The sequence below is a fragment of the Esox lucius genome, chromosome 13, assembly GCF_011004845.1.
Source record: "Esox lucius isolate fEsoLuc1 chromosome 13, fEsoLuc1.pri, whole genome shotgun sequence".
Taxonomy (NCBI): Eukaryota; Metazoa; Chordata; class Actinopteri; order Esociformes; family Esocidae; genus Esox; species Esox lucius.
The window spans coordinates 27,588,309-27,605,468 of NC_047581.1; the positions used below are offsets into that span (position 1 = coordinate 27,588,309).

Genomic DNA, 17,160 nt, shown 5'->3' on the forward strand with positions numbered 1-17,160 from the left:
GTAAGTAAGATCTAATGAGATTTCTTTATTTATTTATTTTTGATGATCAGCACTATAAAGGTATTAAAAAATGATGTTGTTGAAATACTGTAAGGCCTGTAGGGAGATAGTTACCTTGTACTGGGGATGCACCATGGGAAAGTTGCAAAGAGTTGCCATGGCAAAGACCTCAGACAGCAGGTGAGTACGCAGCAGGTGAAAGTTGAGCTTGTGTTCAGCAAAGTCTGCAGCTCGCACAAATATCTTGGCCAGGAGCCAGTCATACTCAGAGTCAGTGGGAAGGAAGATGGGGTTGTCATCTCCAGGGGTCTGCTTCAACTACAGAAGGGATGGACAGGGAAGTCACAGTATGCTGTTACGCATGCAGGTACCACGTATGTGCGTTTGTGTTTTCCCCTCCTGCAGGTTCCCCAGGTTATGTTCCTGATTGTGCTCGTTGGTGTTTCCCACGTGGCAGTCATGAGTGCATCGCCTGACTGCTGAGGTGGACCAATCAGTGGACAGCCCTCCTAATTGCACCACCTGTTCCTTTTTCCATTACCCAATCACATCACACAACCCCTTGGTTTAAAAACCCAGTCAGTTGGTTATATGTCGTGGAGCTCCGTCCCCTAGAGGGGCTTTAGCTCCTAGTGGTTTACCCTGGCTGCATTCGCGGCCGTACTGAAAACTCATTATGCAAGATGCATTAGCCAGGGCACGCCTGCCCCTATATATGACCTGTGAGCCCAGAGAACGCCCTCCCTTTTTATTCAGCAAACGCTTGTTGAATGCTTTACTGATTACTTTACTTCAGCCTGAGAATTTTTGCCGTCGACATTCTTTAGCTCGACGTCTCACCATGAAGAAGTTTTTCGCTGCCGCTTGCCGTTGCGCCGACCTGTCTCCAGACCAGGACCCCCATCGTTCTTGTGTTTCCTGCCTGGGACCGGCCCACGCTCGTGAGGGACTCACAGACCCCCCAGTTTGCTCCTCCTGCGCTGCCTTGTCCCTCTCTACATGAGGGCAAGCTTTTTCGAACAGGAGGTGGACATCTCCGCCATCTTGAGTTCTGGTGACGAGGACGACGAGATGTCTGAGGAGGATGCTCCTACGCGGGACCGGACTCCTCTGACACAGGCGAACCGCCCCCTTCCCACGTGGGTTGTGGTGGCAGTTCTCGCGCCTCTCCTTCTCTCCATGGAGAGATGGAGGAGATCTCTCCTCTGCTGCTTATTTCCGTCCGCCCCCTCTCCGCGTGGAGTTTGCGGGTATGATTGAGAGGGTTCAAGAGCTGCCTCTGCCTCCCCTGCCTGCGCCGAAGGAGCCTTCAAACATCCGCGGTTTTAAAGCCTTCGCTGAGGGTTCCTGGTCTGCTCCAGCTTCTGCCAGGGCACCTGTCAAATCTTACTCCACCTTGACCAGGGTCCACGGTAGGCTGGCTCCCATCAGCTCGGCCACCCCTCCCGAGCTGGCCGTGCATTTTCAGCCCTCCTGGGCCTGGTCCGGGAAGAAGCCCGCCCTGCCATCCCACAAGGACCGCTACTCAGGACAGCTGTGGGATAAGGTTTACGTTTTGGGGTCACAGGCCCTGGCCGCGGCGAACAACGTTGCTCTTCTCGTGTCAGCAGCCTCCCATATTTTAGACCGTTCTCCTACTCTGTCGTCATGTGACGTCGAATAGGTGGCGGCTAATCTACAAGCTATTCTGCACCTTAACCAGGCTCAGACGGTCTGCACCGGGCGCTTGGTGGCGTCTGCCGTGGTCAGACACGTCATTTGTTGCTGTCTCTCTCCTCCCTGCGTGAGCCTGATCGCGCACCCTTCCTGAACGCACCTCTCTCCCAAGAGGGCTTATTCGGTGACGCTGTCCACACGGCCATAGCGTCTTTCAAGAAGACAGATAAAAGGAGGGTGCGCGATGGGACAAAAAGGAGTTGTCTCGCCACCTTCCTCTCGCTGGTCATCCTTCCTGCTCGGCCTCACGACCCTCTTCTCATCGCCAGGGCTCTTCTGCCAAACGTCGCCAGCGCCGTCAGGTCTCTGCCGCCGCTTCTGCTGCTGCCTCTGCTCCTCCTCCTGCTGCCACGGCTCCTGCTCCTTCTCCTGTGCGTCGCAGACAACCCGCTCCCAGACTCAACGTCCCATGGCCATCTAAGAAGCCCAGACCATCCTGACAAGGCGTGGAGCGGGCTGTGAGTAGCAACGTTGCCCTCACGGCCCCCGCCTCTTCCTCCATTAACAGAGCACAATCCTTTCGTTTTAATAAACAAGCCAAACGTTACTCGGGCGTAAGAAGTCACTTACCAGCAGGCTCTGCAGCTGGTAGGTTTTCTAATGTGTTTGCTTGTGCACGCTCTATTCCTTTCCCTAGGCAGTGTAAGGATAAGAGTTTTGTTAGTTACGTTTAGGGTAGTGAGTGTTTTCGGGGGGTTATAGGTATAACTTCTCTCCCCTCTCTACCTGCCACCTCTAATAGACATAAGCGCCGGCTAGCGGTTTCGGAGGCGTGTTCGCTCTCAGAGTTCTGCTCGGCAGGATTGTGTTTACATTCACTCGCCGTCAGGGAAACGTTTGCGTATGCAAATGCCGGTTTCCTCTCTCTCCCGCCACTCGCGGGTTTCCGAGCATCCTGAGCTTCCAACCGTTGTTACAGACGTAACCGTGGTGGATTCTCATTCTTCTCGCTGTGACGAGATCAAACGGCAGGTAACGCCGCCGGCTTTCGCCTCTGTCTCGCTACCTGTCCTCCCTGATCATCCCAGTCCTGTCTGCCCTACTCGTCGTCTCCTTGGCAACGCGTCCCCTCTCAGGGTGCAACGTCCGCGTATGCAAATGCCGGGCTCTTCTCTCTCCCGCCGTTCGCGGGCTACCGAGCGTCCTGTGAGTTCACCTGTTGTTACAGAAGTAACCGTGGTGGCTCCTCATCCTGCTCGCTATGAGGAGATCAAATGTCGGCTTTCGGCCTATCTAGACAACCTCCTGATTCTGGCGTCGTCCTTGGAATTGGCCAGGACACACACTGTCCTAGTGATGTCCCTTCTCACGCGACTGGGTCTCGCGGTGAATTGGAAGAAGAGCGTGTCGAGGCCAGCCCAGCAGGTCTCTTACCTGGGCTTGGTCATAGACACACTCATGAAGAGAGCACGCATTTCGGACACGCAGGCTCTTGATCTGCTCTCTGCCCTCAACCTGTGCTATTATAGTTGGAACACACCCTCCGGTCCCCCTTCTTAAAAAGAAGGACCACCACCCCGGTCTGCCATCCCAGAGGCACTGTCCCCGACCGCCACGCGATGTTGCACAGGCGTGTCAACCAAGACAGCCCCACAACATCCAGAGACTTGAGGTACTCAGGGCGGATCTCATCCACCCCCGGTGCCTTGCCAACAAGGAATTTCTTGACCACCTCTGTGACTTCAGCCCGAGTGATGGACGAGTCCACCTCTGAGCCCTCATCCTCTGCTTCCTCAATGGAAGACGTGACGGCGGGATTGAGGAGATCCTCGAAGTACTCCTTCCACCGCCTGACGACATCCCCAGTTGAGGTCAACAGCTGCCCACCTCTACTGTAAACAGCGTTGGTAGGGCACTGTTTCCCTCTCCTGAGGCGCCGGACGGTTTGCCAGAATCTCTTCGAGGCCAGCCGATAGTCCTTCTCCATGGCCTCACCAAACTCCTCCCAGGCCCAAGTTTTTGCCTCCACAACCACCCGGGCTGCAGTCTGCTTGGCCTGTCGGTACCTGTCAGCTGCCTCAGGAGTCCCACAAGCCAACCAGGCCTGATAGGAATCCTTCTTCAGCTTGAGGGCATCCCTTACTTCCGGTGTCCACCACCGGGTTCGGGGATTGCCGCCTCGACAGGCACCGGAGACCTTATGGCCACAGCTCCGAGCGGCCGCTTCGACAATGGCGGTGGAGAACATGGTCCACTCGGACTCAATATCTCCAGCCTCCCTCGGGATCCAGTCGAAGCTCTGCCGGAGGTGGGAGTTAAAGATCTCTCTGACAGGAGACTCTGCCAGACGTTCCCAGCAGACCCTTACAGTACGCTTGGGCCTGCCAAGTCTGTCCAGCTTCCTCCCCCGCCATTAGATCCAACTCACCACCAGGTGGTGATCAGTTGACAGCTCCGCCCCTCTCTTCACCCGAGTTTTCAGGACATACGGCCGCAGGTCAGATGAGACGACAACAAAGTCGATTATCGACCTGCGGCCTAGGGTGTCCTGGTGCCACGTGCACTGATGGACACCCTTATGCTTGAACATGGTGTTCGTTATGGACAAACTGTGACTAGCACAGAAGTCCAATAACTGAACACCACTCGGGTTCAGATCAGGGGGGGCGTTCCTCCCAATCACGCCCCTCCAGGTGTCACTGTCGTTGCCCACATGGGCGTTGAAGTCCCCCAGTAGAACGATAAAGTCCCCAGTCGGAGCACTTTCCAGCACCCCTCCCAGAGACTCCAAGAAGGTCGGGTACTCTGCACTGCCGTTCGGCCCGTAGGCACAAACAACAGTGAGAGACCTATCCCCGACCCGTAGGCGCAGGGAAACGACCCTCTCGTTCACCGGGGTAAACTCCAACACATGGCGGCAGAGCTGGGGAGCTATAAGCAAACCCACACCAGCCCGCCGCCTCTCACCATGGGCAACTCCAGAGTGGTGAAGAGTCCATCCTCTCTCAAGGAGTGTGGTTCCAGAGCCCAAGCCGTGCGTAGAGGTGATCCCGACTACCTCAAATCGGAACCTCTCAACCTCACGCACGATCTCAGGCTCCTTCCCCTTCCACGTCCCTAGAGCTAGTTTCCGTGTCCAGAGATCGGGTTGTCTAGGCCCCTGCCTTTGACTGCCGCCCGATCCTCTTTGCACCGGCCCCTTATGGTCCCTCCTGTGGGTGGTGAGCCCACGGGAAGGCGGCCCCAGGTCGCCCGTTTGGGCTGAGTCCGGCCGGGCCCCATGGAGAAAGGCCCGGCCACCAGGCGCTCTCATACGAGCCCCAACCCCGGGCCTGGCTCCAGGGTGGGGCCCCGGCTGCGCCATAGCGGGCAACGTCACGGAACTCAAAATTGTACGCATCATTAAGGGGGTTTTGAACCGCTCTTAGTCTGACCCGTTGCCTAGGACCTGTTTGCCTTGGGAGACCCTACCAGGGGCATATAGGCCCAGACAACATAGCTCCTAGGGTCACTCGGGTACTCAAACCCCTCCACCACGTTAAGGTGGCAGTTCATGGAGGGGACCTTTTATCTTTGATACTGTAATTGTAATACGCTCTTTATATATTAAAGTAATTTTTTTTACATTCATTCATTAATTTTTATCATAGGTACTCTTCAACTGTGAATGATGGAATCTAAAATCTCTTGACCAAGTTTGCACACACTGCAGCAGGGATTTTGGCCCACTCCTCCATACAGACCTTCTCCAGATCCTTCAGGTTTCAGGGCTGTCGCTGGGCAATACGGACTTTCAGCTCCCCCCAAAGATGTTCTATTGGGTTCAGGTCTGGAGACTGGGTAGGCCACTCCAGGACCTTGAGATGCTTCTTATGGAGCCACTCCTTAGTTGCCCTGGCTGTGTGTTTCGGGTCGTTGTCATGCTGGAAGACCCAGCCACGACCCATCTTCAATGCTATTACTGAGGGAAGGAGGTTGTTGGCCAAGATTTCGCGATACATGGCCCCCTCCATCCTCCCCTCAATATGGTGCAGTTGTCCTGTCCCCTTTGCAGAAAAGCATCCCCAAAGAATGATGTTTCCACCTCCATGCTTCACGGTTGGGATGGTTTTGGGGGGTTGTACTCATCCTTCTTTGTCCTCCAAACACAGCGAGTGGAGTTTAGACCAAAAAGCTCTATTTTTGTCTCATCAGACCACATGACCTTCTCCCATTCCTCCCCTGGATCATCCAGATGGTCATTGGCAAACTTCAGACGGGCCTGGACATGCGCTGGCTTGAGCCGGGGGACCTTGCGTGCTCTGCAAGATTTTAATCCTTGACGGCGTAGTGTGTTACTAATGGTTTTCTTTGAGACTGAGGCCCCAGCTCTCTTCAGGTCATTGACCAGGTCCTGCCGGGTAGTTCTGGGCTGAGCCCTCACCTTCCTCATGATCATTGATGCCCCACGAGGTGAGATCTTGCACGGAACCCCAGACCAAGGGAGATTGAACTTCTTCTTTCTAATAATTGCGCCATCAGTTGTTGCCTTCCCACCAAGCTGCTTGCCTATTGTCCTGTAGCCCATCCCAGCCTTGTGCAGGTCTACAATTTTATCCCTGATGTCCTTACACAGCTCTCTGGTCTTGGCCATTGTGGAGAGGTTGGAGTCTGTTTGATTGAGTGTGTTGACAGGTGTCTTTTATACAGGTAACGAGTTCAAACAGGTGCAGTTAATACAGGTAATGAGTGGAGAACAGGAGGGCTTCTTAAAGAAAAACTAACAGGTCTGTGAGAGCCGGAATTCTTACTGGTTGGTAGGTGATCAAATACTTATGTCATGCAATAAAATGCTAATGATTTATTTAAAAATCATACAATGTGATTTTCTGGATTTTTGTTTTAGATTCAGTCTCTCACAGTTGAAGTGTACCTATGATAGAAATTACAGACCTGTACATGCTTTGTTAGTAGGAAAACCTGCAAAATCGGCAGTGTATCAAATACTTGTTCTCCCCACTGTATATGAACTTACATATTTATAACATGTAATGAATGGACCATGGACCCATGGTGCCTTTTTCATTTGACTGTTGATTATATTGTAACATGCAATAAATAATTACTATAATTTTCATACTTTATGGCTCTGACTGATTGAAATTGCTTTAGATGCACTAAAAATAGCATTTTATGTAAGAAATGCTTTGTATCATAATGGGTTATTCTGCCACACTAGATTAAGAAATCACCACACTAGATGCTGTTGGTCAGTAATAGCATCAGTGGCCCTCATTCATGAAACCTTCTCAGAAAAGGTCTCATATTCAAGCCTGGGTAGAGACATATGACCATCTCCAATTGTGATTTACGAAACACACCTCTTAGAAAATTGGATAAAGTCGTGGACACGAGAATGCACTGCACATAAGACACGCATAATTTATGCAGCTGTGGTGATCTTCAACCTATAAATTGACAACTTTTAGCATAAATTATATGAAACATGAAACAAATCAGCGAGGTCACTGAATACTTTTTTCCTCTAGAACAGTCCTCTAGAACAGCAAGCTCTGCCATTAATATGGTAACGGTTCGACCCACAACCACTGGTTTATTTCAACTCTCACTAGTCAATTGAAGACTTGTTAGCTTATCAAGATGCCAGCTCACATTATAACGACTATTTACGATCTTCAAGTATGTCAATACTGTAGGCAGGAGTGACTAAGGAAATGCAAGGTAAAACAGGTTTATTTATCTAGTGCTTTACATACACAAAGGCAATTAAACCCTCATAAAGGCATGAACAGAAATAGGAGATAAAAAAATGCAGCATAAAGTGAAAGGAATGATTCATAAATTAATAAGATACATCATTTAACATTTTAGTCCGTGTATGTATACTTGGTCCTATATATGTATAAATGTGTTACTAGTTAAAGGTACTGAGTCCCCTTGTTAGGATGAGAAAAGGAATGTAGGAGAGGGGGTTCTGGTATTTGCCTAGGGGGCATCATTGACTGGTATCGGCAGATTATAAGGTTACTCATTAATCTGCGCATCTGTATAACTCATCAGGGCATCTATTGTCTGTCCGGATACTGTAAGAGCTCTTTTGAGTTCAATAGGTTACCCATGTGGGGAAGGACTGCTTGCCCCTTGTGTGAAGCCTAGGTATTGACAAAATAAAGGGAATGTGTTTTATTGACAAGACAGATGGGCAGCATCTTACCACACCCCTTTTTCCACTATAATACTGATGACTGTTCATGTATTAAGTTAGAGACTCCTTGGATGATTGTTTGTAAGTGTTTGACGCATCTCTCAATTTGCAAATAAACTGTTAATTATGCAAAGAGAATTTTGTCTCTGTACTTCCTCCTTTAAGAGTTCTGATCGATGAAATTGCCACCACACTTGACCTATTATTATTTTTATAATTGTGTCTTTCTCTTTGTCTGTCTATTGATACTTGGTTTGATTGACAATTCTATACGTTCTTCTTTCAAGCTACCCTGACATTCAATGACACCAACCCAGAGGCTGTGAAGAACAGGAAGGAGGAGCTGGAGCATTGGCGTGAGGCCTACATGTAAAGTGAAAAACTAAAATCTTTCTTGACACTGAGGTCATACTCATTGGAGTACACTGTAAAAAGTGTTTTGCAACAGTGACACAAAACATCCCTGTTTTGTCTTCATTCTGTTCCAACGGAATAAATAACAGATATTATGATAAGGATGTCAAGAATGTCATTTCTTGGCTGATGGTTCTAGATTCTGTAGTTAGTTAATGACTGCACCTGCATCAATGTATTTTCTCCATTAGAACAGTGTAGCCATATAAAGTAAAAACAATGATCTAGCCCATCACTTGAAAGTAATTGGGAACTGAATTGTATGACAAAGCTAGAAAGAGCAGAGAAATATTCTGTTGCTTGTCCCTCTCTTTTAGTCATATAGAAATAAATACATTAAACATAATAAATTCTAATACAATCAATTACAAAACTACATCTATAACAAAAGATATTGAGAAAGTGAAAGGGTCGGAATTCTTTCTGAAGGCACTGTAACAACCTATTATTGAGTGTTTTACAGTTGACTTGAGCGACAAAATACTTCTTCCACAGATGTTTATTGCTTGCAAACGTATTATAAACAATTAAACAGAAAAATGATAAAACATATTGTAATCACATACATCAAACAACAGTGAGAAATATTCACGGTCCAGAAATATTTGGACACTGACACAATTTTCATATTTCTGGCTCTGTACACCACCATAATAGATTTGAAATGAAATAACCAAGATGCAATTCAAGTTCAGACTTTCAGCTTTAATTCAAGGGGTTGAACAAAAATATCAGATGAAACGTTTGGGGATTGCAACGATTTTCATACACAGTCCACTTATTTCAGGGGTTCAAATGTAATTGGACAAATTAACACAATCATAAATAAAATATTCATTTTTAATACTTTATCTAGAATCCTTTGCAGGCAATGACTGCTTGAAGTTTGGAACGCATAGACATCACCAAACGCTGGGTTTCCTCCTTTGTGATGCTTTGCCAGGCCTACTGCAACTGTCTTCAGTTGTTGTTTGTTCATGGGTCTTTCTGACTTAATTTTTGTCTTCAGCAGGAGAAATGCATGCTCGATCAGGTTGAGATCAGGTGTTTGACTCGGCCATTGCAGAATATTCCACTATGCCTTTGAAAAACTCCTTGGTTGCTTTTGCAGTATGTTTTGGGTCAATGTCCATCTGTAAAGTCAGATTAGTATGTCGCTTAACATCACGCCAAGTTTGAGTAACTACTGGCTTAATCTTTTAAACGGCCAGTGGCGAAAGCCATACAGTTCATAGGTGTTATTTGTGGTGGAAGTGAACTTAATAAGAAATGTTAGTCAGTTTAACGCAATCCTTAATGGTGTCAAGCAAAATAATCAAACTGTCCCAATACTGGCATACTAGCTGCTTATTATACTAACCAGTACGTACTTTACCATCATCCGCGAAGTACGTACTGTACTTGTAGTACATAGTAGTATGCGATTTGAGATATAGCCATAGTCTAGGCCTATGCCAATTAACTATTGAAAACTCTCATGGGTACAGGAGGATGGGAATTGCCCTTGCTATGGTCCCCTATATAGGCAACACGCCACACTCTGGTCATGGGGAACAAAAACAGGGGGCCAGGGCCAGGCGACCTCCATACAGAGGCACCCTGACCCCACATATGACAACTCTCCTGAGCACAGGATTCTGAATTTATGTTTCCGAACACGGACAGGACAAAAGTGATGCGAGCGAGAAAATACACGGAACGTTTTTTGGGGAGTCTGTTTCCGCCTGTTGGACATTCCTTGAAGCACAGCTAAATTAAGCTTGACAGTTAGCCTGCGAGGGAGCAGGATAGTTTAGATGTAAGGTAACTAGTTACTGAGCAGGGACTCTAAACCACAGTAATTGAACAGAACTCTCACTGTAATTCGCCAGACTCGAAATAAGCCTGGATTTTCCTTTATCTGCCTTGATGGAATACCCCCCAGAACAATAATCAAGCAAAGATAGTTTTGTCAACTTCGAAGGCACTTAAAATGAAAATATAGCGGTAAGAGCTAAAACGTCTCCTTATTTGTTACGTCTGGCATGGACAAATGACTACGTTAAATTATCTGCATTAGCAAATATTTAGTATGTATGCGTATGCGTGTACGGATAGGTACTGTTCTCAATTGAAATGAAATATTAGTTAATTAAATGAACTAACTAGCTAGCTAACTATAACGAGGTAAACAAACTAGCAAGCAGGCTGGTTATGCTTCGTGCAAGATATAGTTCGTGCAAAAATCATATTCGGTGACAGTCCCCACCATAAGTTCGTCCTTTCGGTGTTACGGTTTAAGTGGTGTACGGATTAACTGGTGACATTTCCAGATGCGACGTAGGCGTGGCATGAGAATCTTTGGGCAGGACTTATCGTGTTAGGTGACAGTATCGATGCCTGTTGAAAACGCTGCAAACGTAAATAAGTCGTTCAAATGTTCATTTTGTCATTCTTATGTGTCATGATCGCGTTTAATGTGTTTGTACTTAGAATACGTATAGCCTATACGGGAAACAGTTTGAAATGTTTGTTGACGCTGCAGCTCGATCGCAGAGTGGATAAGGTTGTTGTGGTAGAGTGCAGTGCGCACTAATTAACTTGTGATACAACATCTGCATCTACCATCGGTCATGTTTCATATTCATATCCTTTCACCATTTAAACCTACCAAAATTAAATCCTCAACATAGGCAACAGAACATGTGGTGTAATAAACACAAACTGAGTTTACACTTAACAGGCTTGCACAAATTCAAGTTCAATATGCAATGCAAGCTCTAAGTCATCTTACAGTAAGGAGTGACGTTACTGTGACTGAAGGAAAGAACAACTATTTGCTGCACGTCATTCCAAATTTCAAATTTCCAGCCTCAAACCATGTTAAAATTGTTCAAAGAGGACACCTACAAAAAACTATTGAATTTTGCAATTTTCTATTGTGTATTAGAAAAACTTTTCAATTTGAAATTGCCCCAGGGTCCCTGCCTCTTCCCATGAGGACAAGCTTAAGAAATAGTGGCAACTAGGTACTTTTGATTTGGTTTTTACTTAGTTACACAGTTTGTGACTTCAAAATCTGTAAATCCACTGAGTGAAGGGACATGCTCTTATTTGGATTATTAGAATTAAACCTGATTCAGTGGTCAGGGATTGAAGTATATCCTGCTAAACCTATTTCAAAACTTTTATGGAAGAATAAAACCTGAATTTGTCCAGTAGAAATGCTAGCTTTGTTTCCTTTTATTTGGCAATTGAATAGTAAACAATTTGGAATAAACACACACGTACAGTAGCACTTTTGATGGAAGCAATTCTGGCACTGTTAAATATTTAACCAATACCATGTGGGCTGTGGCGTTACGGGAGCAACTTTGTAACGGCATAGTTGTATATCTTTAAGAGTCCACTAAAGTTTGGCTGGCACCAAACTTTCTCTGGAGATGCTTTCTAACTGGCACCGTGTCGTTATTATCATTGTCAATAAAGAAATGCTGGATTTGACGTTGGACGAACATTTGTCACTAGGCAACGCAAACTGTCAGTCACAATCTTGGCCTGCATTAACGCTGCTTGTCTGTCTGCTACCTGTGTGCAGACCGATTTCTCATAAAGTAGTACATTTTGGTTGATTTGTAACATGACTGAAAACAATATTCAGTCAAAATAAAAGGCATTTTCCTACCCAACCATAAACAAATGGAATAAAAATGTTAATCTAACATTCTACGCCGGAGCAGAATTCTCACGTCTACTAGAGTATTGCCACTCCTGTAATGCGCCACACTTTTTACTTGTCTGAAAAGGTTGCTGGAATCTTTTCTCTATAATTTAGGTCTCACAAACCTGCACATCAGTTTTTCTCTCTCTCTCTCTCTCTCTCTCTCTCTCTCTCTCTCTCTCTCTCTCAGGAGTGCGCATACGTTTGGAAGTTTCCATGATGTCCTCTGAGGAAGAACTGACTTCCTCTACCCCTTCTTTGCCCCCTCCATCTGCACACTTTGTTGGCAGGAAGGAAGATTTGGTCCAGGCAAAGCGCGTTACCAGGTTGGTCGGCGGAAGGGATGTGCTGGTCCTCTGCCACAAGGGCCAGTTCCACGCCATGGACATGCGCTGCTACCGTAAGGATTGGCACAAAAATATATGTAGGTTTTGTGTACAATGAATGTTGGGGAACTGAACAAATTGGGACTAGAGGATTCCACACCTCAAACTACCACTACCTTTGTCATACAATGGACAGCATACTTGTAAGGCCTTTAAAAGAAATGTAAAATAAATATTTGTTGTAGTGCAGGGGTGTCCAAACTATTCCACGGAGGGCCGTGTGTCTGCAGGTTTTTGCTCTCTCCTTGTACTTGCTTGACTAATTAGGTTACTAATTGGTTAGTTTCTACCCTCACCTGATTGTTGAGGTGTGAACTGGGAACCAATTTATAGGAAACACCAAAAGCCTGCAGACACACGGCCCTCCGTGGAATGGTTTGGACACCCCTGTTGTAGTACTATTTCTGTGCCAGACATTAAAAACCAGGGATGCTGTAGTATATTGAGGTTCTATTCATTCTGTCTGGACAGATTCCGGTGGGCCACTGCAGGAGGGAGATATAGAGGTGAGGGTGAATTTTCTGGATTTCCCTCTCACCTGCTGATTGCTATTATGTGACTGTTGAGTCTGTGATGGACAAACTGTATCTGAAGCGTCCATGATCTTAACTAAGCTGCCTTGCACTGCTCTGGCTGCTATTTGTCTCCAACTCTCAATAACTACACTAACTACTGCCTCAGCAAAAACACTGTGGTGGATAATGTCAGACCGCAGTCTAAGGTTATTATTCAGCATTGTGTTTTTAAAAGGAAAAAAGAGTTGACATAGAGAACCCAACTCATCTCATCCCATTCTCATAGCTAAGCATGTCTTTTAAGTTACTAAAATGTAGATGTAAACACTAATGTCCACTATTTCTGTGTTTCTTTTGTTTATTATGATGTGTTAACTCTGATGTGACCAGGAGTTTGACGGGCGGATTTGCATTGTGTGTCCGTGGCACAAGTACAAGATTACCCTGGCGGAAGGCAAGGGGCTGTACCAGGCGGTGAACCCCTCGGCTACACCCCCCAAACCCACCTGGCGATCGAAAGGGGTCAAACAGAGGGTTCACAAGGTCACAGAAGTCAACAAAAATGTGTATGTCACCATCAATGACTCACTAGATCCCATTGACTCTGACTTCTACCAGACTGAGAGATACAGGACCACTATGAATAAGGCCCAACCTAAGAATAAAAAATGACACGAAGGTGACTCACTGGAGTGTAAGGATTGTGATCAGGATAAAAACCCTGGTAATTTGTTCTTTAGCATTTGGGAATGTTATAAGGGAGCTACAGGACTATTTCAACACAAAACTAAAAGCTTCCCTATCATCAGCTCAAAGCATAATCTGGGTAAGATATTTATGTATTCTCCAGGGCAGCTGTATCTCATAATTGTCCCCAAATGTTCAAAACTTTTACAAACATTTTTCTGATGATGCTCTATTTTTGTACAGTTACATTACACCCCCCCCCCCTTTTTTTTTTTAAACCTCCTCAAAATGAATGGAAAATGAAATCCCAATATACCTTAAAAATGTTGTTGTGATGATATAGGATGTGTCCTAGTTAGGTATACCCACACTGTGTACTTGGTGATCTGGGGTGTGTAGATAATACATTTAAAATATCTGTGAATCTAGTAATGTTATCCCGAATGGAACACTTAGATTACAAGTTGAATCATGTTAATAGAACATAGACATTCATCAAATTCAAAGGAGGGTCATTATTTTAGTTTTTGGTGGTGGATTTGCCCTTACTGATCTTATGTCCAATTGTCTTGTGGGGGGTGATGGGCTTTATCCTCTCCCCAATAATATGACATGATGGATTACCTTTTATTGCAATACTTCAGACCCCACCCAAAAGGATCCCATTCATAGTCCACCAAAATGCTGCATATTCCTATGTCTTACAGAAACATTTGAGTTACATTTGAGAGTTGCAGAAATACTACTTTGGGAAACTGTGATGAAGAGAGACTGACTGTGACTCCTTAGATAACATCTGTGTTGTGTGCAAATTTTTTATGCTTGTCTGAATTATTTTTTATGGGTAGATGAAATCTACCACTGGGAAAAACAAGCCTATTGTGATGTCATAACCAGTGTTCATGGAACCTGAATGGATCACAACATGATGTTATTACGTTAATTACCATTATGACATCACTAGTTGCTATGAATACGTGTCATAATGGCTGCCTCCTTATATAAGTCGTATAAATCACTTTTCATTCATTCCTTATATTGCTTACGGGAGCAGCAAAGTATTTTGTGTTTATTTTTTACCTTGACTAAAACTCAAGACGAGGATTAGACTGAGTAGACCTGCTTTAAGCTCAGATGGGTCAAATTCAGAGCCCAATTGTCCCCAAGAGGCAATCTGAGCATATTGAGGAGGATGTTCAAGTGCAGAAGAAGAAGAAGAAGAAGAAGAAAAGCCATCCGATTGTGGCTGCCTTCCAGTTTCTTTTAATGCTGTCCTGTTGTGGAATCAACTGTGATGAAAGGGAAGATAATCACGCTAACTCTGAAAATGTAAATGAGAACCAGAGCAGAGAAACCTTGTCTTTTTCCTCTGTTAAGTTTAGATCTTCCTCAGACAGAAAAAAGCCACCAGACCGTGATTTTGAAAAGTTGAACAAGAAATCTTCCGAATCAACATGTCCAGAGTCCTCCAGAAGAAAGAAAAGAGATCGGCGGAAACCAGACCCAGAAAAGGCCAGACTGTCTAAGGACAAGAACAGAGGATCAACCAGATCTAAAAAATTAGGTCATCCTGGTGGAAACAAAACTCAAGTTGAGGAGATCAGCATTTCCCCAGAGTTGTTTCCAAACAGGCCTGTCACCAAGCCTCCTAGCAACGTATCCGTCTGGTCAACAGTTTCAGTGTCCGTACATTCTCCCAAGACTCTCCAAACCTCAGCTTTAACCTCATGCCAATCTGGCACATCACTGTCGTCAGTGCAGACGTACACATGTTCCACGGACTGTTCATTGGACTGGCAGGTGTTGCCAGGTGTGCCATCCCTATCGTTTCCAGGAGATGAGAGAGGCAAAACCACTGGTGAGAAACAAGCTGGCAGCACATTTAGACAATGTTTGATAACCATTATTTCAGAAGATTCCAGCACAACGGACTCAGATGACATCTCAAGTGACATCCCACCCAGCTCTCTGACGTCAGTGATTAGCTACCCCTGGTCAGAACTGTCAAGTCCTGATCTGAGCAAAGTTGGAAAGGAGACTCTCATCGCTGGTGTACCTAAAACGGCTGATGAGAGTGATCAAGACCACAACAGCACCATCAGAGATCTGAACCCTACCAGGGGTGGTCAGAGCAGGTCAGAAATTGATACCAACCCTTCTGCCAAAGAAAGCACGACTGAGGGTGACGCCGCTGAATATAAACAGGACCCGAGCTCTAGCAGGCACACTACTCCTGAAAACCTGAGGCTGGAGGAACTGGAGAAGGAGGTTTCTCTGAGGGACATCTCTGATGATCAAGCAACTGAGCAACGACCAACTGACCAAGCAACCTAACAACCCACCCATGAATTAATCCAACTGACCAAGCAACCTAACAATCCACCCATCAATTCATCCAGCTAGTCAGCAACCCTCAATTTGACTAGCAAGCTATCCAACTCATTAGTCTTTAACTTAGGACACAGCAGTCCTAATCATGATCCTGCAGAAGACCTAATAATCTAATCCCATCAGTCTGAATTACTAATAAATCAATGTTAGCATAAAATATAGCCGTTGATGTGATTCTGTATTAGTGTAAGATAAGTGTTGAGCTTCAGGACAGATGGGTTTATATAAAACAGTGAAGCTGGTGACAGGGAGAAGAAACCCAATTAGGTTGCCATAGCCCACTTACAGAGCAGAATATGAAGGGAATATACACTGCTCAAAAAATGTAAGGGAACACTTACATCACATATCAGGTCTCGATAACTAAATATATTAAAGATCCAAATCGTTACTGTGCATTGTGTAATTTGTTGAGAACGAAATGATGTAACAACATTCACTGGAAACCAAAATCACCAATCGAATGAGAGCTGGATTCAAACTCATGACACGTCTCCTGATGAGATGGTGTCGTGGGGGATCTCCTCCCAGACCTGGATCAGGACAGTCTGTGGAGCTACTTGGCGGCGGCGGATGCACCGATACATAACGTTCCAGAGTTTCTCAAATTAATTCAGGTCTGAGTAATGTGAGGGCCAGTCAATGGCATCAGTGCCTTCATCATCTAATGCCAGGCCACATGAGGCCTGGCATTTTCCTGCACCATGAGGAACCCAGGGCCCGCTGTACCAATGTAAGGTTTGAGGATTTCATCCCGGTACCTAACAGCAGTCAGGGTACACGTGGTCTGTGCAACCCTCCAAGGATATGCCTCTTCAGACCATCACTGACCCACCGTCAAACCGGTCATGCTGGATGATGTGGTAGGCAGCATAACATTCACCACGGCGTCTCCAGCCTCTTTCATGTCTGTCACGGGCGCTCAGTGTGAACCTGCTATCATCTGTTAAGAGAACGAGGTGCCAATTGTGGACCTGCTAATTCTGGTGTTCTCTGGTTCTCTTTTCAAGGCACGTAGGGATGTGCCATCTTGGAGGAGCTGGACTTCCTGTGCAAACTGAACGGGCTGCAGGTACAACCTCATGCTACCAGTAGTGACAAGGACAAAAGCAAAGTGCAAACCTAGAAAAGGGGCTTGTCTTACTGTTGCCTCTCCAGTGCCCCTGTTGTCACTTTAATTTGCACTAAAACAGGTGACATTAATTC

At 45.8% G+C, this 17,160-nt stretch overlaps 2 protein-coding genes across 3 annotated transcripts; both read left to right on the forward strand.

Moving 5' to 3' along the window:
* Positions 1–10,013: 10,013 nt before the first annotated feature.
* Positions 10,014–13,806, forward strand: LOC114840657 (Rieske domain-containing protein-like). 2 transcript variants are annotated; one of them, XM_034296269.1, is made up of 4 exons: positions 10,014–10,261; positions 12,266–12,375; positions 12,833–12,867; positions 13,267–13,806. In XM_034296269.1, exons 2-4 carry the CDS (start codon positions 12,357–12,359, stop codon positions 13,546–13,548), a joined length of 336 nt encoding a protein of 111 aa, XP_034152160.1. In that variant the 5' UTR covers positions 10,014–10,261; positions 12,266–12,356; the 3' UTR covers positions 13,549–13,806. The 2 variants fall into 2 exon arrangements, with proteins under 2 accessions (XP_034152160.1, XP_028980262.2); XM_029124429.2 differs by having other exon boundaries at positions 12,166–12,375; positions 13,267–13,799.
* A 39-nt stretch (positions 13,807–13,845) lies between these two features.
* Positions 13,846–16,388, forward strand: LOC117592759. Its single transcript, XM_034296268.1, has 2 exons — positions 13,846–15,858; positions 15,927–16,388. Exons 1-2 carry the CDS (start codon positions 14,698–14,700, stop codon positions 15,936–15,938), a joined length of 1,173 nt encoding a protein of 390 aa, XP_034152159.1. The 5' UTR covers positions 13,846–14,697; the 3' UTR covers positions 15,939–16,388.
* The last annotated feature ends 772 nt before the right edge of the window (positions 16,389–17,160 follow it).

What these genes read in the sequence shown, in the direction of transcription:
- LOC114840657 (XM_029124429.2), top strand. Translation starts at nt 12,192, where the DNA reads ATGATGTCCTCTGAGGAAGAACTGACTTCCTCTACCCCTTCTTTGCCC. An exon ending in CATGGACATGCGCTGCTACC is followed by an intron (nt 12,376 to 12,832) that starts GTAAGGATTGGC and finishes CTGTCTGGACAG; the next exon opens with ATTCCGGTGGGCCACTGCAG. An exon ending in TGCAGGAGGGAGATATAGAG is followed by an intron (nt 12,868 to 13,266) that starts GTGAGGGTGAAT and finishes TGATGTGACCAG; the next exon opens with GAGTTTGACGGGCGGATTTG.
- LOC117592759 (XM_034296268.1), top strand. Translation starts at nt 14,698, where the DNA reads ATGGGTCAAATTCAGAGCCCAATTGTCCCCAAGAGGCAATCTGAGCAT.